Consider the following 24,650-nt stretch of genomic DNA (forward strand, 5'->3'; position numbering starts at 1 on the left):
CTTCCTGTTCTGTAAGAATCACAGCTGAAAACATCCCAGTTCAGATCTACAGAACCGGTTCACCTCAAACCGGAACTTTCTGTTCCCTCTGCTCCTCGTGGGGAACCGAAGGTGGAGCGTCACCAGAATGTTTGAGCTGCAGTCAAGAGAATAAAGTTTTCATATTATTTAAACGGGTCATCAGAACATGAGCTCTGCCCCGGTTCTGAGGCAGAATGGGGACTCAGAGGAACTGGATGAGGGTTCCTGTTAGAGGAGCAGCGGCTCCTGCTGGAGGAGGAGGAAACTGCTCTGGAAAGAAGATCAGATGACGCCTGAAACTGGCTTCCTCTGTGGCTGCAGTCCTGTTGGGGCTGAAGTTCTGTCCGTGGTTCTGGTTCTGTCTGAACGGCATCTTGACGCCGCTGAGTCCGTTCAAACCCACATCAGGAAAAGGAACCAGCTGCTCTTTTCCTGTGGAGGAAAGGAATCTGAGAGCAATAAGCGTTTTGGTAAAAGTCGTCTCGTTCGCCGGAGTGTGGGGGTGGGCGGAGCTGATGGAGCAGTTGGGCGGTGCTAAGGCAGCTCCAGCGACGCTGTGTTGAAGCAGCCGTTGGGTAACGTGTTCCTAATGTCGTTGAGGTTGGCGATGTCGGCCCGGATCTCACGGATCTGCCGGTCGTAGTCGTTGATCATCTCCTCCTGAGAACGCGCCACATCGTTTAACTCCGCCAGCTTCTTGTCCAGCTCACTGTCGGCCATCTTGGCCTTGGCCCGCTTCAACGACTCTTCGATCTGGGTTAGTTTGCTCAGGTCCACCTTATCGATGTTTCCTGCAGAGAAAACAGACCAAGGTAAGTTGGAGTGAAGTTTCTCCTACAAGATAAGATAGACTTGGTGGGGTTCAAAAGTAGGTTGTCGCGATAGATAGATAGACAAATGGAATTTTAAGATTCTTTTAGGATTCTGAAATCTTGTATCCTATTTTCTGTGAAGGGGTATGATTTAAATGTATGTATTTTAATGGTAAATAACTTCCAAAACGTCTGAATTGTCAAAATAGAAAGAATTCTGATAAAATTGTGATCATGATTTTGCAAAAACAAAATCGTGATATGATTTTTTTCTATATCACCCACTCCTAGCCCCAACCACCCTCCCTAGAGGCACAGGGTATTATGCTGGGGGCTGCAGCTAGCAGCCGCCAGAGCCCTGGGAGATAACAGCAAGCCCCCGGGCTGGCCGAGCTCGGAATACAGCAGCCTAGGACCCAAGGGTGACTAATCGACTTTGTTGTCGTCTCATCTGATCTGCGGCCACATGTCTTGGACACTCGAGTGAAGAGAGGGGCGGAGCTTTCACCTGACCACTACCTGGTGGTAAGTTGGCTCCGATGGTGGTGGAGGATTCCGGTTAGACCTGGCAGGCCCAAACGTATTGTGAGGGTCTGCTGGGAACGTCTGGTGGAGTCTCCTGTCAGTTTCAAGTTTCAATTCCCACCTCCGACAAAACTTCCAAAATGTTCCGGGGGAGGCGGGGGACATTGAGTCAGAGTGGGCCATGTCCTGTGCTTCCTTTGTCGAGGCAGCCGACCGGAGCTGAAGCCACAGGGTCGTCTGTGCCTGTCGTGGTGGCAATCCCTGAACTCGCTGGTGGACACCGGCGGTTAGGGATGCCGTCATGCTGAAGAAAGAGTCCCATCAGATTTTTTTAGCTTGTGGAACTCTAGAGGCAGCTGACAGGTACCAAGAGGCTAAGCAGAAAGCGGCCCAGGTGGTCAAAGAGGCAAAAACACGAGTATGGGAGGAGTTCGGTGAGACCATGGAGCAAGATTTCCATTTGGTTTCGAGGAGATTCTGGTCCACCATCCGGCACCTCAGGAGGGGAAAGCAGTGCGCTACCAACAGTGTTTTTAGTGGGGATTGTATGCTGCTGACCTCTACTCGGGACGTTGCGGATCGCTGGGCAGATTAATTTGAAGACCTCCTCAATCCCACCGGCATGTCTTCCAGTGAGGAAGCAGAGTCTGGGGACTTTGGGTAGGACTCTCAAATCTCTGGTGCTGAGGTCACTGAGGAGATTAAAAAGCTCCTTGGTGGCACGGCGCAGGGGGTGGATGAGATCCAACCAGAGTTCCTTAAGGCTCTGGATGTTGTGGGGCTGTGTTGGCTGATGCGGCTCTGCAATATCGCATGGACATTGGGGTCAGTCCCACTGGAATGGCAGACTGGGATGGTGCTTCCCTTATTTAAAAAGGGGGACCGCAGGGTGTGTTCCAACTACAGGGGCATCACACTCCTGAGCCTCCCTGGTAAGGTCTATTCAGGGGTTCGGGAGAAGAGGGTCTGGCAGATTGTTGAACCTCGGACTCAGGAGGAACAATGTGGTTTTCGTCCTGGCCGTGGAACACTGGACCAGCTCTATGAGAATGAGAATCAGCTCCTCTAAATCAGAGACCATGGTCTTAAGTCGGAAAAGGGTAGAATGCCTTCTCCAGGTCAGAAACGAGGTCCTGCCTCAAGTGGAGGAGTTTAAGTATCTCTGAGTTTTGTTCACGAGTGAGGGAAAGCTGGAGCGTGAGATTGATAGGTGGATTAGTGATGCATCTGCTGTGATGCAGGCGTTGTACCGGTCTGTCGTGGTGAAGAGAGAGCTGAGCCAGAAGGCAAAGCTCTCGATTTACCGGTCGATCTATGTTCCTACCCTCACCTATGGTCAAGAGCTTTGGGTAGTGACCGAAAGAACGAGATCTCGGACACAAGCGGCTGAAATGAATTTTCTCTGCAGGGTGGCTGGGCTCTCCCTTAGAGATAGGGTGAGATGTTCTGTCATCCGGGAGGGGCTCAGAGTAGACCTGCTGCTCCTCCACATCGAGGGGAGCCAGTTGAGGTGGCTCGGGCATCTGATCTGGATGCCTCCCTGGTGAGGTTTTCTGGGCACGTCCAACCAGGAGAAGGCCAAAGGGAAGACCCAGGACACGCTGGAGAGACTATGGCCTTGTTCGAGTTGAGCAGCGCCTCGACTGGAAAACAGACAAGAGCAGACCGACGCAGCAGGGGGAGTGGCTGAAAGCCGGCGTTTAAGTCAAACAGATTTCCCTACATGTGTAGTTCACGGGTGACGATGGATGAAGATGCTTATAGGAAAGTGACAAAATAAAACAAATCACATTTGTCTTTATGGCCTATATAGTTGTCATCATCAACGTTACATGATTTACAGAATACATGTGACAAATTAACGTTTCACATTCTCCCACTGGATGTTTGGATCAGAATGAGAACCAATCAGATCTTAGATCAGGTGAGAGCCAGGCATTTCTCGTCATGCCCTCCGTTTTGCAGCTGGTGGAGAGCAACTGCAGTGCGTCCGCCTTGATCTCACAAGGTTATCGTTGCCTATGTAGGCGTGACGTCAGAGCAAGTCGGCGTCAAGTCGGACACAACTCTAACCGGATAGCACTACACGCCGATCACCGGTGATCTAATCTGCGCAGAACTGGCTCATCTCAAACACAGCCTATGTCTCTCGCCTGGCCAGGGAAGAATACCTTAGGATTCCCTCGGAGGAATTGGCCCAAGTGGCTGGGAAAAGGGAAGTCTGGGTCTCCCTGCTTAGGCAGGGACCCGACCCGATATATTGATTATGAACTGCTGACATTCGTGTCCCAGCTGCTGCTGTTTGAAGTTCTATTAACGTAGTTTCTTATTTTAATAATGATATTCACTACCTATTTGCAAACTGCCCCTAATAATCAAGTATTAATTGATAAATAAACAGATGTGTAATCTCTAAATATGTTGGGGGCTATGGTGTCTCTATTGGGGATCACAAATCAAAGCGGATCACCATGACATGTGGGGTCCCCCAAGGCTCAACTCTAGGACCAGTACTATTTAATCTCTATATGCTGCCCCTGGGTCAGGTCATACTTAATAACAACATCTCCTATCATAGCTATGCTGATGACACCCAGATCTACCTAGCCCTATCACCTACTGACTGTCGTCCACTGGACTCACTCTGTCAGTGCCTAGAACAAGAAAACGACTGGATGCAGTCAAACTTCCTTCAGCTTAACAAAGACAAGAGTGAAGTTATTGTCTGTGGCAACAAGAAGGATAGAATGGATGTTATTGCTCAGCTAGACTCCAGGGTAACAAAGACAACGACCCAGGTTAGAAATCTAGAAGTTATCATTGACTCAGACCTGAGCTTCTCTGGACATATTAAGGCTATGACTAAATCAGTGTTTTATCACCTTCATCAAACATCAAGAGTCAGAGGTCTCATGTCCAGACCAGGCTTAGAAAAACTTATTCATGCTTTTATTTCTAGTCGACTGGACTACTGCAATGGTCTCCTAACTGGTCTTCCCAAAAAGCTGTGAAGCAACTGCAGCTTGTTCAGAATGCTGCTGCTAGAGTCTTAACAAGAACTAAGAGAACGGAGCACATCACTCCTGTTCTTAGATCTCTACACTGGTTACCAGTAAACTACAGAATAGACTTCAAAGTGCTCCTACTAGTTTATAAATACATAAATAAATAACGCAGCACCCCATCCCCCCCTCCACTCAATCATCTGGATCCATCTGGTCTGATACGACCTCTGTCATACCATTTTATGTTTCTGTGTAAAATTAGAGGATTGTCGTCATAATGCTGTTGTGGTGAATTGATTTGCTGAACTCGCTCTGAAGGCCCAGGCACCAAACGCATGGCCCAGCCCTGAAACTCACCCAGCTGATCCATCAGGCTGGAGATGAGCGTCAGCACTGTTTTCACCTTGCTCTTGGCATTGCGAGCGTTGTTCTCGGCCTCCTTGGCGCTGTCGGATGCCTGCAGCAAACAAAATCAGTCGTTAGCGCTGTGCCCGACTGGCTCTCCTCTGAGATCATAGGTCATATTTGTACCATTCCAGCCATCATCATGTCATTATCAGCTTCATCTTTCTTCTTCTGCAGCTCCTGCTCAGCGGCGCTAAGCTGATCCATCATAAGGTTGACCTCTTCGTCTAGCTTGTTGGTGTCCTGCAACGCTTTCTCCGCCTCCTCCTTGGTCTTGGCCGATCTCTGTGAGGAGACACGTTAACGTTTACGATGAAAATGATGATAAAGCCAGCAGGGGGCGCCGCCCTACCTTCTGCACATTGCTGGCAATCCGCTCTGCCTCTTCCGCCTTGTTCTTGGCTTCTCGAGCATCGGCTGCAGCGTTCCCTAGCGCCTCCTCAGCTTGCTGCGTCTTCTCGTTGGCGGCCATGATGGTTTCGTTGATCTTGGGGATCTTTTTCATGGCGTCTTCTGCAGCAGTCTTGTTGTCGTTGACCCGTCTGTCGAAGTCTGTAACCAAACGGAACCAGAATCAGACACCCGAAGGTCCAGTTATTTCATTTGAAACTTAACTTGGCTTCAGCCCAGATCCGTTTCAGTTTTATTTCTGAATTTTGTCTCGATTTTCAGTAACTTGTTCTTTATTTTAACTTTGGTCGGTTCCAGATCACTTTGGGGTTTTCTTTTACTGGACCGGTACCGACTGTTCTGTGTCTTTAAAAGAACCCATTCAAATATTTCTTATCAGGTTTCAATTAAAACTAAAGAATTGTTTTCTTAAAAAGAGTAGTTCTGTGTGATTTGGGCCTGGTTCTGTTACCTCGGAGGTCGTCCAGGATGCTCTCGGCCTCCCTGAAGGTGGACTGGCCCTTCTTGGCCGCTTCCTCCGCTACCGCCTTGGCGGCGTCGGCCCGAGCCAGCAGCTGGTCTGCAGTCTGAAGAAGAAAGAGGCTCAGGTCCACTGGTCGGTTGAGTCGTGCGAGGCGGATTGGACCAGAACCTACCTGCTGCTCACTCTTGCCTTTCTCTAGCAGCTTTCGGACCTCCTGCTCTTTGGGCTTCAGGTCGTCTCGCAGGTCGTTGTACTCTTTCTCAGTCTTGTCGATCAGGTGGTCCAGGTCCGATGCCTCCATCTTGATCTTTTTGGCTTCATCCTGAAAACAAATATGGTTGTCACTGTGGTCCAGGTTTTATGGTCCGTGTTGGTCCAGTGGTCCTGCTCACCTCCAGGCTCTTGGTGTCGAACACCGGGAGGCTGGTCAAGTTAGCGAAGACCTTCATGGCCATGTTCCCTGCCTCTTCAGCCTCAGCATGGACCTTGGTGGCCTGGCTCTCCAGCTCCTTGGCCAGGTTTTTCGCCTCATCGTACCTGAACAGGAAGTGACAGACAAGGACAAACAGTCAAAACCTGTCTTCCTAGAGCTCAGGGTGTCCCTGTCCTGGGGGGTGGGGGGTGGCAAACACAACAGAAGGAGACACAAACACACGAGAGTTCTGGTTCTGACCCAGAACACAGCTTAAGTGTCCGTACTTCCTGTTGAGTTGTTCGATCTCCTCACTGGTCCTGCTCTCTCCATCCAGCGTCTTCAGCAGCAGGTTATAGGCTTTGGTGGACGTGTCGTTGGCGTCTCTGGCAATCTTTTCGATCTGATCAGCGTCCATCTTGTGCCTGCGGGGAAAAGAGGTGATGTCATTGCTCTGGGACAGCTGACCCGGTACTGTTCAGGTCAAACGGAACAGTGTTACTTGTCAGCCAGTCGACGAGCCTCCTCGGCCAGCAGTGTCATGTTGTTGGGTTCTCCGGTTTCGCTGGGCGGGTTGATTTCCTGTAGATCAGACCGGTTCATTTACACCGCCTCCATGCTGTTAGTTACCATGACAACAGCAGACACACTCACCACTTTGCTCACAGCCTCTTTGGCCTTCTCTAGCTCCTGACGGGCTTGGTCGATCAGGCCCTCAGCATCGCGGACCCGGTCCCGAGCACGGTCCGCCTGAGCGCCGGTCTGGTCCACCGTGTTGCGGATGCTCTGCAGGCGGTTCCACTGGGTCGTCAGAGTGTTGTTGATGTTGTTCAGACGTTCCAGCAGGCTTTGGTCCAGATCTGCAGGGTCAAAACCAGACCAGAGGGTGTGTTAGCAAAAATTGGTCAACCAGAACCTCTGCAACCAGCACATTTGGATCCGGTCTTGGGTTTCAGAGCCGCCATGCCTTTGCTGGTCTGTGCCTCTTCCAACAGCTCCATGATAGCCTTCTCCGCCTCCTTCAGACGGTCCTCGAAGGCCGCGTCGGTGACCATGTCCTGACCGGAACCCAGGTTGTCGATCAGAGTCTGGAGTTCTTGGAGTTTCTGTCTCTGCTGGTTCACCTGGGCCCAAACAGAACTTTAATTCACCTGAGTTTCTGAGGGAGAGGAGACCAGCAGGGCCTGGTCCTCACCTTGTCTCGGACCAGACTGTAGCAGGAGGGACACTGTTGGCAGCCCGGTACGGAGCGGTTGTAGAAGTAGTTCTCCTCACACATGTCACATCGAGCTCCAACAAACCCGGGTCGGCACTCGCAGCGTCCGTCCTCCTTACACTGACCTGACTGGGATCCTTCAGGGTCGCAGTCGCAGGCTGCAGAGGAAAGCCAAAGGTGAAAATAATCAACAACCGATTCCCTGCCTGCAGGAGTCATTCAGGTCTCGGAGCTCGAACCCTTTTCAATAAATCCATATTTATCATCATCTAATCTATCAGAAATGCAACTAAAGATGAATAAAAGCTTAGAAAGTTTGATATTTTCTGATGTTTTACTTGACTTAAAAGGATCTTAGGTTCTTTGTTCCCTTATCCATCACCTTCAGCTGAAGGTCTCCTACCTACACCTTTTCCAGAGTACAGTGGAACCCAACAGAAGCTCTAGAACCCAAAGGGCTCAACACTATTGACTATTTAAATTCCTTCAGGACCAATATGTTCTTCTCAGGAAACTGGTCAGCTTCTGATGTGTGGTTCAATGACGGAGGAGAAGCTTCAGAGCAACCGCATCTCTCACTCCTACCACGTGTGACTAGCGCTTACATCTGTTCTGATTGGCCGTTTAAACAGAACCCAAAGGTTCTGATGTCAGTGGCGGTGCTGTTATTTCTGTTGTGTTACTGTTGTTACACTGGGCGACTGGTTAGAAGTTTGTCCTGTGATGGTGGGTTGCAGGTTCAATCCCAGGCTCCCACAGCAATGTCAGTTGTTATGGTGATGGATGGAGGGGTGGGTGGTGCTTGTGTACGGCAGCCTCGTCCCAGAGCAGCTGTAGCTACGATGTAGCTCATCACTTCCAATGTGTGAATGGATGAATGATTTACTGCATTATAAAGCGCTTTGGAGTCCTCTGACTCAGAATGTAGCTTTACCGGTGCGTGTCATTTATCATTTGTTGTGTTATTAATATTATTGAGTCATTCTCACGTTTGCATCCAGACAGGCTGAAGCCGAAGAAGTTGACCTCACAGCGTTCACAGTGCTGACCCGCGACACCAGGCTGGCACTCACACTGACCTGTGATGATGTCACACTGACCATTGGTAGAGCCAATCGAGTTGCAACTACACCTGAGAAGGAATCAGGGGGAAAAAATCACGGGTACGGGTTAGCAACTACTTAAAAAGAGGATTAAAATCTTTTTTACTAAGTTAATAAAAATTTCTTTTTACTTTTTCTTTTATTTACTTTTTTCAGTTTAAACATATTTTTTTTGTTAACTTAATTTTCGTTATCCAGATTTATTTTGATATTATATTTGACAATTGAAGGGGGATGGGGAGCTGCTGACGTCAACTGGAGCTATAGTCGGACGGTGGAAGGAATACTTTGAGGAGCTCCTCAATCCCACCTATGCGCATTCCCAGGAGGAAACTGAGCAGGGAGACCTGGGGATGGACTGTCCAATCTCGGGGGCAGAAGTTGCTGAGGTAGTCAAACAATTACACAGCGGCGGAGCCCCGGGGGCGGATGAGATTCATCCTGGGTATCTCAAGGCTATGGATGTTGTAGGGCTGTCGTGGTTGACACGTCACTGCAACATTGTGTGGTCATCGGGGGCAGTTCCTGTGGAGTGGCAGACCGGGGTGGTGGTCCCCATCTTTAAGAAGGGTGACCTGAGGGTGTGTTTCAACTATAGGGGGATCACACTCCTCAGCCTCCCTGGAAAGGTCTACTCCAAGGTACTGGAGAGGAGGGTCCGATCGATAGTTGAATCTCAGATTGAGGAGGAGCAATGTGGTTTTCATCCTGGCTGTGGAACTGTGGACCAGCTCTATACCCTTGCAAGGGTGATGGAGGGGGCATGGGAGTTTGCCCAACCAATCCACATGTGTTTTGTGGATTTGGAGAAGGCTTATGACCGTGTCCCCAGGGGCACCCTGTGGGGGACGCTCCAGGAGTATGGGGTGGGTGGCTTTCTGTTAAGGGCCATTCAGTCCCTTTACCAGAGGAGCGTGAGTTTGGTCCGTATAGCTGGTAGTAAGTCGGACCTGTTCCCGGTGAGGGTTGGACTCCGCCAGGGCTGCCCTTTGTCACCGGTTCTGTTCATAACCTTTATGGACAGAATTTCTAGGCGCAGCCGTGGTGTGGAGTGTGTCGAGTTTGGTGGCAGGAGAATCTCGTCTCTGCTTTTTGCGGATGATGTGTTCCTCCTAGCTTCATCCAGCTCTGACCTTTAGCTCTTGCTGGGTAGGTTCGCGGCCGAGTGTGAAGCGGCTGGGATGAGGATCAGCACCTCCAAATCTGAGATCATGGTTCTCGACCGGGAAAGGGTGGCTTGCCAACTTCGGGTCGGGAGAGAGGTCCTACCTCAAGTGGAGGAGTTTAAGTATCTCGGGGTCTTGTTCACATGTGAGGGTAGGAGGGATCGGGAGATTGACAGGCGGATTGGTTCAGCATCTGCAGTGATGCGGACGCTGAGCCGATCTGTTGTGGTGAAGAGGGAGATGAGCCAGAAAGCCAGGCTCTCGATTTACCGGTCGATCTACGTCCCAATCCTCACCTATGGTCATGAGCTTTGGGTAATGACCGAAAGAACGAGATCACGGATACAAGCGGCCAAAATGAGTTTCCTCCGTAGGGTGGCCGGGCTCAGCCTTAGAGATAGGGTGAGGAGCTCGGACATTCGGGAGGGACTCGGAGTAGAACCGCTGCTCCTCCGGATCGAAAAGAGTCAGTTGAGGTGGTTTGGGCATCTGGTCAGAATGCCTCCTGGACGCCTCCCTGGGGAGATGTTTCGGGCATGTCCTGCCAGCAGGAGGCCCCCGGGTCGACCCAGGACACGTTGGAGAGGTTGCATCTCCAATCTGGTCCGGGAACGCCTTGGGGTCCTGCCGGAGGAGCTGGTGGAGGAGGCCGGGGAGAGGACGGTCTGGAGCTCCCTAGTTGGGATGCTGCCCCCGCGACCCGGATAAGCGGAGGAAGACGACCATGACAATTGAATTTATTTGTATAACTGTTTATTTGAAAAAATGTATTATTGTGTTGGAATTGTAGTAATCTTTCAACTGTTCCTTTGAAGGCCTGAAAATGGAAAATAAAATATTTTCACGCGCAGCCCCATCTCTAAACCTTTAAATGAAGTGATAAAAACAAGAATGGCTGCTACGTAGATTTTTGGAGAAGCTGCAGATGAACTAACCCCTCACAGCCAATCCCACTCTGCAGGTTGAAGAATCCCAGCTGGCAGGCGCTGCAGTCGCGTTTGATCACGTTAGGGAGACATTGACACTGACCGGTGACTTGAGAACAGCTGGTCTGCTGGTCCACCGTCCCCAGAGGAGAGCAGGAACAGGCTGGGGGTGGGGCAGAGACAACAGATTTATCAACAGTCTTGAGATTATTTCAGCTCTTCAACAAACATTGTGTGATGACATATTCGACTGAGGTGTTTCGCTTTTAGCCCCGCCCAGTGAAGACAAGAAGGGGCGGGGCTGGACCTGCCAAGCTGTTGGTTACTTTGTGTAAATCTAAAATTCATTTGTGATGACACAAAAATCAAACACCAAACGACTGGGTTTGGAAATGACTGAATAGAGTTTAATATGACTTATGTTGGGTTACAACCTGGATAAGCCCCCAACTTTTCTGTAATCACAAAAATATGTCAAAGATCACACAGCAGAGTTAATCCTGAGAGGAAGCAAAACCACAGAGTTTCAGTTTTCATCGATCAGACTTAACTGAAACATTTTTCATCTCGTTTGTTTAATTTATAATTGAACATTTCTATCAACAGTTAATGGTAACTAGACAATTTAATGACTTTTCTTTTTTACAATATGATAAAAAAATTATATATATATATATATGGCTACTGTCCTGTTTAGTGGGTTTAATAATGGCCATCATGTGAGCAACCATAGACCAGACTCTTACCTTTACACTTGTCAGCAGGGTTTGAGGCCAGGGCATTGCCATAGAAACCCTCTTTGCAGTGGTCACAGAAAAAGCCATCAGTGTTGTAGATGCACTTCAGACACTCTCCAGTCTCCCGGTCACAGTTTCCGACAGCGTTGGGGTCGATGTTGTTGCTGCACTGGCAGGCGCGACAGGCTCGGACCGGCCCATTCTGACCCAGAGGATCCCCAAAGAACCCGTCATCACAGAGCTCACAGCGCTTACCTGCACACAGGTGAGTTCACATCATGCCTCCAACACCTGCTTAATAAATGGATCAAACCAAGAGAAGAGACCTGACTGAGGGACGGGTTCAGACATAGGGCTGGTCCGGTCCAGTACCTGTGGTTCCAGCAGGACAGTTGGTGCACACCACCTCTCTTGTCCTGGGGACAACAGCGCACGTGGCTCCTGCAGGGCAGGGACATGACTGACAATCGTCAGGTCTGCCCTGAGTGGCGTCGCCATAGAAACCATCCTTACAGCGCTCACAGCTGAGACCGGCAGTGTTGTCCTGACAGTCACATGCTCCTGAAGTAACAGAAGGCAAACAGACAGTTTTTTTTTTTACTTTTTTGAAATTTTCTTTTATTTGGAAGGGCATGGTCAAATCACATCACATTTCCATTTTACAATCAACCTGAGCAAACCGCATTCGCACAAAGAGGTGTAATCCTTACGTTTGAATGGTTGTGTTCATCTGCCCCTCCCCATTTTCTTATTAAGCCCTGTTACCCAGTAGTTCAAAACATTAACAAATCACCAACCAAACCGGGGGGCGCATCTTACACTCTCATATATATATATATATATATATATATATATATATATATATATATATATATATATATATAGGGATCTGTTCCCACCTTCAAAGTTGTACTTTTAATAGTTAGATCTGGTAGGCTTGACAGTCCACTTGGTCCAGATTTTATAAAATTGTTCTTTTTCTACTTTGAGGGATGAGGATATCTTTTCCATAACATATATCTCATGGACTATTTCAATCCACTCTCCCACCGTGGGAGGATCTGCTTGTAACCATTTCCTTGTGACCGATTTCTTACTTGCTGCCAGTAGCATTAATAACAGTTTCTTGTCTTTCATGTTGTATGTTACACCCGACATGTTGCCCAAATACATCGTTTCACAATTAAGTGGGATTGTTACATTGAATACATTATTAATGTGTTTGTTGATCTCTGACCAGTAGGGCCTTATCACCTGACAGTCCCAGAAGATGTGAAAGTGATTTGCTCCTGTAGTTCCACAAAGTCAAACAGACAGGTTTTTGCCTGCTGGAGGTTGGCTCAGCTGAAAACATCAGCTGATCAATATTCTCCAACCAGTCAGATCCAGTAAAAGCCAGGATAGACTCAGCAAAAACTCAGTTATACCAGTAGACCCAGTCTTACTAGTAGACCCAGACTTACCAGTATCTGGGTGGCAGGTGTCGCTGTGCCCATGACAATTGCAGGACTCACAGGAGCTGAAGGCTCCAAGCTCTGGCTGCGTGCGGCGGTATCCCACAGTGCATTTCTCACAGTGTTGACCATGGTACCCCTGAGGACAGGTACATCGCTCTACCCAGTGAGCAGGAACACCTGGCCCCACCCTTGCTGTCACCAAAGAGACGCTGTCCAGGTAACCAGCACCTGCAAAAGGAACCTGGAATGAGATCTGAGAGGGAAGTCCACCTAGAGAGGGGGTGAGTTTGTGTGCAGCTGTGTGTAGTTGTGTGTAGCTGTGTACAGATTTGTGAAGTGATCACGCACATGTTCAACCTTAGCCTTCACCTGGAGAAGGTCTCCATTCTGTGGAAGACCTCCTGTGTGGTTCCAGTTCCCAAAACTTCACATGCCCAAGAGCAAGACCACTACAGACCCGTCACCTTGAACTCCCATCTGATCAAGATTATGGAGAGACTCATCCTCACCCAGCTACGCTACGTGGTGAGTCCAGAGATAGATCCACTGCAATTTGCGTGTGTAGTTGTGTAGCTGTGTGTAGTTGTGTAGCTGTGTGTAGCTTTGTGTAGTTGTGTAGCTGTGTGTAGTTGTGTAGCTGTGTGTAGTTGTGTAGCTGTGTGTAGTTGTGTAGCTGTGTGTAGTTGTGTAGCTGTGTGTAGCTTTGTGTAGTTGTGTAGCTGTGTGTAGTTGTGTAGCTGTGTGTAGTTGTGTAGCTGTGTGTAGTTGTGTAGCTGTGTGTAGCTTTGTGTAGTTGTGTAGCTGTGTGTAGTTGTGTAGCTGTGTGTAGTTGTGTAGCTGTGTGTAGCTTTGTGTAGTTGTGTAGCTGTGTGTAGTTGTGTGTAGCTGTGTGTAGTTGTGTGTAGCTGTGTGTAGTTGTGTAGCTGTGTGTAGTTGTGTGTAGCTGTGTGTAGCTTTATGTAGTTGTGTAGCTGTGTGTAGTTGTGTGTAGCTGTGTGTAGTTGTGTAGCTTTGTGTAGTTGTGTGTAGTTGTGTAGCTTTGTGTAGTTGTGTAGCTTTGTGTAGTTGTGTGTAGTTGTGTAGCTGTGTGCAGTTGTGTGTAGCTGTGTGCAGTTATGTAGCTGTGTGTAGCTGTAAGTAGTTGTGTAGCTGTGTGTAGCTGTAAGTAGTTGTGTAGCTGTAAGTAGTTGTGTGTAGTTGTGTGTAGCTGTAAGTAGTTGTGTAGCTGTGTGCAGTTGTGTGTAGTTGTGTGCAGTTGTGTGTAGCTGTGTGTAGTTGTGTGCAGTTGTGTGTAGCTGTGTGTAGTTGTGTGTAGCTGTATGTAGCTGTGTGTAGTTGTGTGTAGCTGTGTGTAGTTGTGTAGCTGTGTGTAGTTGTGTAGCTGTATGTAGCTGTGTGTAGTTGTGTGTAGCTGTATGTAGCTGTGTGTAGTTGTGTGTAGCTGTATGTAGCTATGTGTAGTTGTGTGTAGCTGTGTGTAGTTGTGTGTAGCTGTATGTAGCTGTGTGTAGTTGTGTGTAGCTGTGTATAGTTATGTGTAGCTGTGTGTAGCTGTATGTAGCTGTAAGTAGTTGTGTGTAGCTGTATGTAGCTATGTGTAGTTGTGTGTAGCTGTGTGTAGTTGTGTGTAGTTGTGTGTAGCTGTATGTAGCTGTGTGTAGTTGTGTGTAGCTGTATGTAGTTGTGTGTAGCTGTGTATAGTTATGTGTAGCTGTGTGTAGCTGTATGTAGCTGTAAGTAGTTGTGTGTAGCTGTATGTAGCTGTGTGTAGTTGTGTGTAGCTGTATGTAGCTGTAAGTAGTTGTGTGTAGCTGTGTATAGTTATGTGTAGTTGTGTGTAGCTGTATGTAGCTGTGTGTAGTTGTGTGTAGCTGTATGTAGCTGTGTGTAGTTGTGTGTAGCTGTATGTAGCTGTGTGTAGTTGTGTGTAGCTGTATGTAGCTGTGTGTAGTTGTGTGTAGCTGTGTGTATTTGTGTATAGTTGTGTGTAGCTGTGTGCAGTTGTGTGTAGCTGTGTATAGTTGTGTGTAGTTGTGTGTAGTTGTGTGTAGTTGTGTAGCTGTGTGTGGTTGTGTGTAGCTGTGTGTCATTGTGTAGATGTGTGTAATTGTGTAGTTGTCTAGTTTTGTGTAGTTGTGTGTACTTTTGTGAAGTTGTGTAGCTTTGTGTAGCTCTGTAGCTGTGTGTAGCTGTGTGTATTTGTGTATAGTTGTGTGTAGCTGTGTGTAGTTGTGTGTAGTTGTGTGTAGTTGTGTGTAGCTGTGTGCAGTTGTGTGTAGCTGTGTATAGTTGTGTGTAGTTGTGTGTAGCTGTGTGTAGTTGTGTAGCTTTGTGTAGCTCTGTAGTTGTGTGTAGCTCTGTGTAGCTGTGTGTAGTTGTGTGTAGCTGTGTGTAGTTGTGTAGCTTTGTGTAGCTCTGTAGTTGTGTGTAGCTCTGTGTAGCTGTGTGTAGTTGTGTGTAGCTGTGTGTAGTTGTGTGTAGCTCTGTGTAGCTGTGTGTAGTTGCGTGTAGCTGTGTGTAGTTGTGTGTAGCTGTGTGTAGTTGTGTGTAGCTGTGTAGCTGTGTGTAGTTGCGTGTAGTTGTGTAGCTGTGTGTAGTTGTGTAGCTGTGTGTAGATGTGTAGCTGTGTGTAGCTGTGTTTAGTTGTGTAGCTGTGTGTAGTTGCGTAGCTGTGTGTAGTTGTGTAGCTGTGTGTAGTTGTGTAGCTGTGTGTAGTTGTGTGCAGTTGTGTGTAGCCGTATGTAGCTGTGTGTAGTTGTGTGTAGCTGTGTGTAGCTGTGTGTAGCTGTGTGTACTTGTGTAGTTGTGTGTAGCCGTGTGTAGCTGTGTGTAGCTGTGTGTAGCCGTGTGTAGCTGTGTGTAGCCGTGTGTAGCTGTGTGTAGCCGTGTGTAGCTGTGTGTAGTTGTGTGTAGTTGTGTAGTTGTGTGTAGCTGTGTGTAGTTGTGTGTAGTTGTGTGTAGTTGTGTGTAGCTGTGTGTAGCCGTGTGTAGCCGTGTGTAGCCGTGTGTAGCTGTGCGTAGGTGTGTAGTTGTGTGTAGCTGTGTGTAGTTGTGTAGTTGTGTGTAGCTGTGTGTAGTTGTGTGTAGCTGTGTGTAGTTCTGTACTTGTGTGTAGCCGTGTGTAGTTGTGTGTAGCGGTGTGTAGCTATGTGTAGCCGTGTGTAGCTGTGTGTAGTTGCGTAGCTGTGTGTAGTTACGTAGCTGTGTGTAGTTGTGTGTAGCCGTGTGTAGTTGTGTGTAGCTGTGTGTAGCCATGTGTAGTTGTGTGTAGTTGTGTGTAGAAGTGTGTCTTCAGGCTGTGTGTAGCTGTGTGTAGTTGTGTAGTTGTGTGTAGCTGTATGTAGTTGTGTAGCTGTGTGTAGTTGTGTAGTTGTGTGTAGCTGTATGTAGTTGTGTAGCTGTGTGTAGTTGTGTAGTTGTGTGTAGCCGTGTGTAGTTGTGTGTAGCGGTGTGTAGTGTGTGTAGCCGTGTGTAGCTGTGTGTAGTTGCGTAGCTGTGTGTAGTTACGTAGCTGTGTGTAGCCGTGTATAGTTGTGTAGTTGTGTGTAGCTGTGTGTAGTTGTGTGTAGAAGTGTGTCTTCAGGCTGTGTGTAGCTGTGTGTAGTTGTGTGTAGCTGTGTGTAGTTGTGTGTAGCCGTGTGTAGTTGTGTGTAGCCGTGTGTAGCCGTGTGTAGCTGTGTGTAGTTGTGTGTAGCTGTGTGTAGTTGTGTGTAGTTGTGTGTAGCTGTGTGTAGCTGTGTGTAGTTGCGTGTAGCTGTGTGTAGTTGTGTGTAGTTGTGTGTAGCCGTGTGTAGCCGTGTGTAGCTGTGTGTAGTTGTGTGTAGCTGTGTGTAGTTGTGTGTAGCTGTGTGTAGCTGTGTGTAGCTGTGTGTAGCCGTGTGTAGTTGTGTGTAGCTGTGTGTAGTTGTGTGTAGTTGTGTGTAGCTGTGTGTAGCTGTGTGTAGCTGTGTGTAGTTGTGTGTAGCTGTGTGTAGTTGTGTGTAGATGTGTGTAGTTGTGTGTAGCTGTGTGTAGCTGTGTGTAGTTGTGTGTAGCTGTGTGTAGCCGTGTGTAGCTGTGTGTAGTTGTGTGTAGCTGTGTGTAGTTGTGTGTAGTTGTGTGTAGCTGTGTGTAGCTGTGTGTACTTGTGTGTAGCTGTGTGTAGTTGTGTGTAGCTGTGTGTAGTTGTGTGTAGCTGTGTGTAGCTGTGTAGTTGTGTGTAGCTGTGTGTAGTTCTGTGTAGCTGTGTGTAGTTGTGTGTAGCTGTGTGTAGCCGTGTGTAGCTGTGTGTAGCTGTGTGTAGTTGTGTGTAGCTGTGTGTAGCTGTGTGTAGCTGTGTGTAGCTGTGTAGTTGTGTGTAGCTGTGTGTAGCTGTGTGTAGCTGTGTGTAGCCGTGTGTAGTTGTGTGTAGTTGTGTGTAGTTGTGTAGCTTTGTGTAGTTGTGTAGCTTTGTGTAGTTGTGTGTAGTTGTGTAGCTGTGTGCAGTTGTGTGTAGCTGTGTGCAGTTATGTAGCTGTGTGTAGCTGTAAGTAGTTGTGTAGCTGTGTGTAGCTGTAAGTAGTTGTGTAGCTGTAAGTAGTTGTGTGTAGTTGTGTGTAGCTGTAAGTAGTTGTGTAGCTGTGTGCAGTTGTGTGTAGTTGTGTGCAGTTGTGTGTAGCTGTGTGTAGTTGTGTGCAGTTGTGTGTAGCTGTGTGTAGTTGTGTGTAGCTGTATGTAGCTGTGTGTAGTTGTGTGTAGCTGTGTGTAGTTGTGTAGCTGTGTGTAGTTGTGTAGCTGTATGTAGCTGTGTGTAGTTGTGTGTAGCTGTATGTAGCTGTGTGTAGTTGTGTGTAGCTGTATGTAGCTATGTGTAGTTGTGTGTAGCTGTGTGTAGTTGTGTGTAGCTGTATGTAGCTGTGTGTAGTTGTGTGTAGCTGTGTATAGTTATGTGTAGCTGTGTGTAGCTGTATGTAGCTGTAAGTAGTTGTGTGTAGCTGTATGTAGCTATGTGTAGTTGTGTGTAGCTGTGTGTAGTTGTGTGTAGTTGTGTGTAGCTGTATGTAGCTGTGTGTAGTTGTGTGTAGCTGTATGTAGTTGTGTGTAGCTGTGTATAGTTATGTGTAGCTGTGTGTAGCTGTATGTAGCTGTAAGTAGTTGTGTGTAGCTGTATGTAGCTGTGTGTAGTTGTGTGTAGCTGTATGTAGCTGTAAGTAGTTGTGTGTAGCTGTGTATAGTTATGTGTAGTTGTGTGTAGCTGTATGTAGCTGTGTGTAGTTGTGTGTAGCTGTATGTAGCTGTGTGTAGTTGTGTGTAGCTGTATGTAGCTGTGTGTAGTTGTGTGTAGCTGTATGTAGCTGTGTGTAGTTGTGTGTAGCTGTGTGTATTTGTGTATAGTTGTGTGTAGCTGTGTGCAGTTGTGTGTAGCTGTGTATAGTTGTGTGTAGTTGTGTGTAGTTGTGTGTAGTTGTGTAGCTGTGTGTGGTTGTGTGTAGCTGTGTGTCATTGTGTAGATGTGTGTAATTGTGTAGTTGTCTAGTTTTGTGTAGTTGTGTGTACTTTTGTGAAGTTGTGTAGCTTTGTGTAGCTCTGTAGCTGTGTGTAGCTGTGTGTATTTGTGTATAGTTGTGTGTAGTTGTGTGTAGCTGTGTGTAGTTGTGTGTAGTTGTGTGTAGTTGTGTGTAGCTGTGTGCAGTTGTGTGTAGCTGTGTATAGTTGTGTGTAGTTGTGTGTAGCTGTGTGTAGTTGTGTGTAGCTGTGTGTAGTTGTGTAGCTTTGTGTAGCTCTGTAGTTGTGTGTAGCTCTGTGTAGCTGTGTGTAGTTGTGTGTAGCTGTGTGTAGTTGTGTAGCTTTGTGTAGCTCTGTAGTTGTGTGTAGCTCTGTGTAGCTGTGTGTAGTTGTGTGTAGCTGTGTGTAGTTGTGTGTAGCTCTGTGTAGCTGTGTGTAGTTGCGTGTAGCTGTGTGTAGTTGTGTGTAGCTGTGTGTAGTTGTGTGTAGCTGTGTAGCTGTGTGTAGTTGCGTGTAGTTGTGTAGCTGTGTGTAGTTGTGTAGCTGTGTGTAGATGTGTAGCTGTGTGTAGCTGTGTTTAGTTGTGTAGCTGTGTGTAGTTGCGTAGCTGTGTGTAGTTGTGTAGCTGTGTGTAGTTGTGTGCAGTTGTGTGTAGCCGTATGTAGCTGTGTGTAGTTGTGTGTAGCTGTGTGTAGCTGTGTGTAGCTGTGTGTACTTGTGTAGTTGTGTGTAGCCGTGTGTAGCTGTGTGTAGCTGTGTGTAGCCGTGTGTAGCTGTGTGTAGCCGTGTGTAGCTGTGTGTAGTTGTGTGTAGTTGTGTAGTTGTGTGTAGCTGTGTGTAGTTGTGTGTAGTTGTGTGTAGTTGTGTGTAGCTGTGTGTAGCCGTGTGTAGCCGTGTGTAGCCGTGTGTAGCTGTGCGTAGGTGTGTAGTTGTGTGTAGCTGTGTGTAGTTGTGTAGTTGTGTGTAGCTGTGTGTAGTTGTGTAGCTGTGTGTAGCTGTGTGTAGTTCTGTACTTGTGTGTAGCCGTGTGTAGTTGTGTGTAGCGGTGTGTAGCTATGTGTAGCCGTGTGTAGCTGTGTGTAGTTGCGTAGCTGTGTGTAGTTACGTAGCTGTGTGTAGTTGTGTGTAGCCGTGTGTAGTTGTGTGTAGCTGTGTGTAGCCATGTGTAGTTGTGTGTAGAAGTGTGTCTTCAGGCTGTGTGTAGCTGTTTGTAGTTGTGTAGTTGTGTGTAGCTGTATGTAGTTGTGTAGCTGTGTGTAGTTGTGTAGTTGTGTGTAGCTGTATGTAGTTGTGTAGCTGTGTGTAGTTGTGTAGTTGTGTGTAGCCGTGTGTAGTTGTGTGTAGCGGTGTGTAGTGTGTGTAGCCGTGTGTAGCTGTGTGTAGTTGCGTAGCTGTGTGTAGTTACGTAGCTGTGTGTAGCCGTGTATAGTTGTGTAGTTGTGTGTAGCTGTGTGTAGTTGTGTGTAGAAGTGTGTCTTCAGGCTGTGTGTAGCTGTGTGTAGTTGTGTGTAGCTGTGTGTAGTTGTGTGTAGCCGTGTGTAGTTGTGTGTAGCCGTGTGTAGCCGTGTGTAGCTGTGTGTAGTTGTGTGTAGCTGTGTGTAGTTGTGTGTAGTTGTGTGTAGCTGTGTGTAGCTGTGTGTAGTTGCGTGTAGCTGTGTGTAGTTGTGTGTAGTTGTGTGTAGCCGTGTGTAGCCGTGTGTAGTTGTGTGTAGCTGTGTGTAGTTGTGTGTAGTTGTGTGTAGCTGTGTGTAGCTGTGTGTAGCTGTGTGTAGCCGTGTGTAGTTGTGTGTAGCTGTGTGTAGTTGTGTGTAGTTGTGTGTAGCTGTGTGTAGCTGTGTGTAGCTGTGTGTAGTTGTGTGTAGCTGTGTGTAGTTGTGTGTAGATGTGTGTAGTTGTGTGTAGCTGTGTGTAGTTGTGTGTAGCTGTGTGTAGCCGTGTGTAGCTGTGTGTAGTTGTGTGTAGCTGTGTGTAGTTGTGTGTAGTTGTGTGTAGCTGTGTGTAGCTGTGTGTACTTGTGTGTAGCTGTGTGTAGTTGTGTGTAGCTGTGTGTAGTTGTGTGTAGCTGTGTGTAGCTGTGTAGTTGTGTGTAGCTGTGTGTAGTTCTGTGTAGCTGTGTGTAGTTGTGTGTAGCTGTGTGTAGCCGTGTGTAGCTGTGTGTAGCTGTGTGTAGTTGTGTGTAGCTGTGTGTAGCTGTGTGTAGCTGTGTGTAGCTGTGTAGTTGTGTGTAGCTGTGTGTAGCTGTGTGTAGCTGTGTGTAGCCGTGTGTAGTTGTGTGTAGCTGTGTGTAGTTGTGTGTAGTTGTGTGTAGTTGTGTGTAGTTGTGTGTAGTTGTGTGTAGCTGTGTGTAGCCGTGTGTAGTTGTGTGTAGCTGTGTGTAGTTGTGTGTAGTTGTGTGTAGTTGTGTGTAGCTGTGTGTAGTTGTGTGTAGCTGTGTGTAGTTGTGTAGCTGTGTGTAGTTCTGTGTAGTTGTGTGCATACTCCTCTCGCTGTAGGTTCCGCGGATCTTGATGGACGTCAGGTTGTGGAGAAGCCTCTGGAAGTCCAGGTGACTGATCCGGGGCTTCCAGGGGTAATCTGGGGTGTCATGCAGCCTAGACCAGAAGCAGATCATTACCAAACAAAGGTCCAATCTGATTCAGATCACCAGTCTGAACCAGCATGAACACTTTATTTAATTCATTTGAAATAAAGAAAATGAAGGAACAGATTTCAGGGATGAATAATTAAATACATCCATCTGTTGCATTGGATCCAGATTAGATTACAGGAAAACTTGCAGAAACACACCCTCACCTGAACACAAATGGCTGCTTGTTGTCATTGGGGTAGCCATTCCCCTGGGCGATGAGGGGGAGTGACACCCGAAGGCCCGCCCCCTCGAGCATTAGGTCCTCGGCCGACAGCCGAACATCTCGACGTTCCACTCGGAAGTGGAAAGTCAGATTCTGTCCGTAACTCAGCATCTGGTTCCCCAGAAACTTGTCTGTGGTACAGAGAACCCACCGGGTCGGTGTCGACTCAAGCAAATAAACACAAACATCAGTGCAGCAGTGTGTGTACCTGGAGCAACAAAGTACATGGGGAAGTAGTCGTCAGAAGTGAGGGACACTTCCTGTCCAGTGGAGGACCAGTAGACGGGGACACTAGACCCATCCCTTCGCTGCCCGCTCCACTTCTCGTCACCTGAAAGAAAAAGTTCTGGTTCAGTTCTCAGGACTCGGAGCTGTGGGTTATCTCTGCCCTGAGCGTAGCCTGCAGGCGGCATTGCCTCGGTCAAAGGTGGAGCTGATGGCGTGGACGCTGTAGCCAACGGCGCTTTCGCAGACAGATGAGTGCTGGAAGCAGAAGCAGGGCAGGCAGCCCTGAGGGTTGTTTGGGTCCAAGTTGAAGAAGCCTAGTTTACACCTGATGGACAGAAACAAGAAAACGTTTAGTGGGCTCAGAGCTCCTCGTGTGGCTGAAGGTCATCGGGAGGTTTTTACCGATCACAGCTGAAGCCCTCTACGTTGTCCTTACAGCGACACTGACCCGTGTTCACGTCACACTCCTGAGTGCTGCCTGAAGGGGAGCAGGAGCACGGCCTGGCAGACAAAACAGAGGGATTGATCACACCAGGGTATGGTGTGGGGCCAACAGGAGAAGTCTATCCCACAGGTTATTCCCAGAGTCGTCGCTGTGCAGGATCACGTCTAGTGAGAAAATGGATCCTGCTCCTATTTTACACTCAGCTCATCTCCGGGATTACACGTTGGAATGATATATCACCCACCAAAGTATGACTCGGACCTTTTTAAGGACCTCTCAGATCTAGTGATGGACAGCTTGTTAAAATATGATCATGACACTCATTATTCGACCATCATTGCAGGTGTGTAAGCGTCGCCTGAAGACACACTTCTGCAGCATGGCGTTTATGTGATGGATTTTATCTTAACAGCTTGTGATATGACCTTTTTATCTGTGTTTTAATGCTGTTTTATTTAATTGCTCCTTTGTAAACGGTAAATGGCCTGTATTTGATGTAGCACCTTCTAGAGTCCGGGAACCCACCAAAGCATTTTACAACACAGTCGGTCATTCACCCATTCACACACACAATCGCTCACTGGTGGGGATGAGCAACTTATTAGTCACAGCTGCCCTGGGGCGCACTGACAGGCTCTCCTGCAAGCCTAGTGGAATGTGCTATATAAATAAAATTTGATTGATTGATTTTATTTAGTGGCTATTAGCTCCTCCCACATGACACAGGTGTGTTTCAGGAATGTTGCATCAGAACAACCGTTACTTAATGTTATTAAACCACTTAAACATTCTCCCTCTCCTGAAGACATTTTACTTTCTTTGACATTGAATGTGCTACTACTAGTTTACCCGTTTAATTATATATTCACTAGGACAAATACGTGTGTGTGTGTGTGTGTGTGTGTGTGTGTGTGTGTGTGTGTGTGTGTGTGTGTGTGTGTCTGCTCTGTCTTCTCCATCCCCAGTGAGTCGTGGTATATGGCTGCTTATACTGAGCCAGGATCCTCTGGAGGTTTGGTTTCAGTTTTCCTCTCCACTGTCGCTGCATGCTTGCTTAGTATGAGGATTGCTGTAAAGACTCTGACACTAGTCAGTGACTCGATGCAACCTGCTGGGTTCCTTATACAGGAAACTTTTTACTGACTGGCTTAATGACCTGGCCTGTGTTGGAATGTTTACTGTGTGAAGGTCCTTGAGACGACTCTGGTCCTGATTTGGTGCTTTATAAATAAACTTGAATTGAATTGAATCAAAAGGTTTAAAATTCTGACATGAAATTAGAAAATAAATAAATAACACACATGGTTCTGTCTCACCTCTGTGTGGTCCTGTCTCACCTCTGTGTGGTCCTGTCTCACCTCTGTGTGGTCCTGTCTCACCTCTGTGTGGTCCTGTCTCACCTCTGTGTGGTTCTGTCTCACCTCTGTGTGGTCCTGTCTCACCTCTGTGTGGTCCTGTCTCACCTCTGTGTGGTCCTGTCTCACCTCTGTGTGGTTCTGTCTCACCTCTGTGTGGTCCTGTCTCACCTCTGTGTGGTTCTGTCTCACCTCTGTGTGGTTCTGTCTCACCTCTGTGTGGTCCTGTCTCACCTCTGTGTGGTCCTGTCTCACCTCTGTGTGGTTCTGTCTCACCTCTGTGTGGTCCTGTCTCACCTCTGTGTGGTTCTGTCTCACCTCTGTGTGGTCCTGTCTCACCTCTGTGTGGTTCTGTATCACCTCTGTGTGGTCCTGTCTCACCTCTGTGTGGTTCTGTCTCACCTCTGTGTGGTCCTGTCTCACCTCTGTGTGGTCCTGTCTCACCTCTGTGTGGTTCTGTCTCATCTCTGTGTGGTCCTGTCTCACCTCTGTGTGGTCCTGTCTCACCTCTGTGTGGTCCTGTCTCACCTCTGTGTGGTTCTGTCTCACCTCTGTGTGGTTCTGTCTCACCTCTGTGTGGTCCTGTCTCACCTCTGTGTGGTCCTGTCTCACCTCTGTGTGGTCCTGTCTCATCTCTGTGTGGTTCTGTCTCACCTCTGTGTGGTCCTGTCTCACCTCTGTGTGGTCCTGTCTCACCTCTGTGTGGTTCTGTCTCACCTCTGTGTGGTTCTGTCTCACCTCTGTGTGGTCCTGTCTCACCTCTGTGTGGTTCTGTCTCACCTCTGTGTGGTCCTGTCTCACCTCTGTGTGGTCCTGTCTCACCTCTGTGTGGTCCTGTCTCACCTCTGTGTGGTTCTGTCTCACCTCTGTGTGGTCCTGTCTCACCTCTGTGTGGTCCTGTCTCACCTCTGTGTGGTTCTGTCTCATCTCTGTGTGGTTCTGTCTCACCTCTGTGTGGTCCTGTCTCACCTCTGTGTGGTTCTGTCTCACCTCTGTGTGGTCCTGTCTCACCTCTGTGTGGTTCTGTCTCACCTCTGTGTGGTCCTGTCTCACCTCTGTGTGGTCCTGTCTCACCTCTGTGTGGTTCTGTCTCATCTCTGTGTGGTTCTGTCTCACCTCTGTGTGGTCCTGTCTCACCTCTGTGTGGTCCTGTCTCACCTCTGTGTGGTCCTGTCTCACCTCTGTGTGGTTCTGTCTCACCTCTGTGTGGTCCTGTCTCACCTCTGTGTGGTCCTGTCTCACCTCTGTGTGGTTCTGTCTCACCTCTGTGTGGTCCTGTCTCACCTCTGTGTGGTTCTGTCTCATCTCTGTGTGGTCCTGTCTCAACTCTGTGTGGTTCTGTTAGATGTTCTAAACTAGAGGTGCCCAATCCTGGTCCTGGAGGGCAGGTTTTGTGGTTTTGCTGCTCCAACATACTTAATTCAGTGATTGAATCACCTGTGCAGCAGCTCATCGGGGCCTGCAGAAGCCTGTTAATAACCTGCTGATTGAAATCAGGTGTGTTGAAGAAGAGTTAGAACTAAAACCTGCTGGATACCGGCCCTCCAGGACCAGGATTGGACACCCCTGTTCTAAACACAGTATTAAAGAAACAAGACAGAATATAGCCAGCAGGGGGCGCTCTGGATCCAACAGAAGGGTTGGACTC

General features: G+C 48.0%; 2 protein-coding genes across 2 annotated transcripts in view; both read right to left on the reverse strand.

The window, feature by feature from the left end:
• Positions 1-327: 327 nt before the first annotated feature.
• lamc1 (laminin, gamma 1) overlaps positions 328-24,650 on the reverse strand; it is a 44,294-nt gene continuing 19,971 nt past the window's right edge. Inside the window, exons 7-28 of the mRNA XM_015956425.3 lie at positions 21,605-21,703; positions 21,391-21,527; positions 21,183-21,305; positions 20,916-21,105; positions 20,601-20,713; positions 12,666-12,887; positions 11,575-11,763; positions 11,212-11,457; positions 10,475-10,628; positions 8,260-8,402; positions 7,250-7,428; positions 7,022-7,178; positions 6,709-6,914; positions 6,557-6,636; positions 6,342-6,479; positions 6,035-6,179; positions 5,815-5,964; positions 5,631-5,745; positions 5,121-5,320; positions 4,895-5,053; positions 4,721-4,820; positions 328-812 (exon numbers count right to left, since the gene is read on the reverse strand). Coding sequence (XP_015811911.3) covers positions 556-812; positions 4,721-4,820; positions 4,895-5,053; positions 5,121-5,320; positions 5,631-5,745; positions 5,815-5,964; positions 6,035-6,179; positions 6,342-6,479; positions 6,557-6,636; positions 6,709-6,914; positions 7,022-7,178; positions 7,250-7,428; positions 8,260-8,402; positions 10,475-10,628; positions 11,212-11,457; positions 11,575-11,763; positions 12,666-12,887; positions 20,601-20,713; positions 20,916-21,105; positions 21,183-21,305; positions 21,391-21,527; positions 21,605-21,703 — 3,502 coding nt within the window. The 3' untranslated portion in view covers positions 328-555. The remainder of the gene's footprint in view (positions 813-4,720; positions 4,821-4,894; positions 5,054-5,120; positions 5,321-5,630; positions 5,746-5,814; positions 5,965-6,034; positions 6,180-6,341; positions 6,480-6,556; positions 6,637-6,708; positions 6,915-7,021; positions 7,179-7,249; positions 7,429-8,259; positions 8,403-10,474; positions 10,629-11,211; positions 11,458-11,574; positions 11,764-12,665; positions 12,888-20,600; positions 20,714-20,915; positions 21,106-21,182; positions 21,306-21,390; positions 21,528-21,604; positions 21,704-24,650) is intronic.
• Positions 22,795-24,493, reverse strand: LOC139061673 (uncharacterized protein PF3D7_0210200-like). The gene is made up of 4 exons (XM_070541512.1): positions 23,951-24,493; positions 23,594-23,908; positions 23,153-23,551; positions 22,795-23,110 (listed from the first exon to the last, which is right to left on the reverse strand). Exons 1-4 carry the CDS (start codon positions 24,305-24,307, stop codon positions 22,925-22,927), a joined length of 1,257 nt encoding a protein of 418 aa, XP_070397613.1. The 5' UTR covers positions 24,308-24,493; the 3' UTR covers positions 22,795-22,924.

Source organism: Nothobranchius furzeri, chromosome 11 (assembly GCF_043380555.1).
Source record: "Nothobranchius furzeri strain GRZ-AD chromosome 11, NfurGRZ-RIMD1, whole genome shotgun sequence".
Lineage (NCBI taxonomy): Eukaryota > Metazoa > Chordata > Actinopteri > Cyprinodontiformes > Nothobranchiidae > Nothobranchius > Nothobranchius furzeri.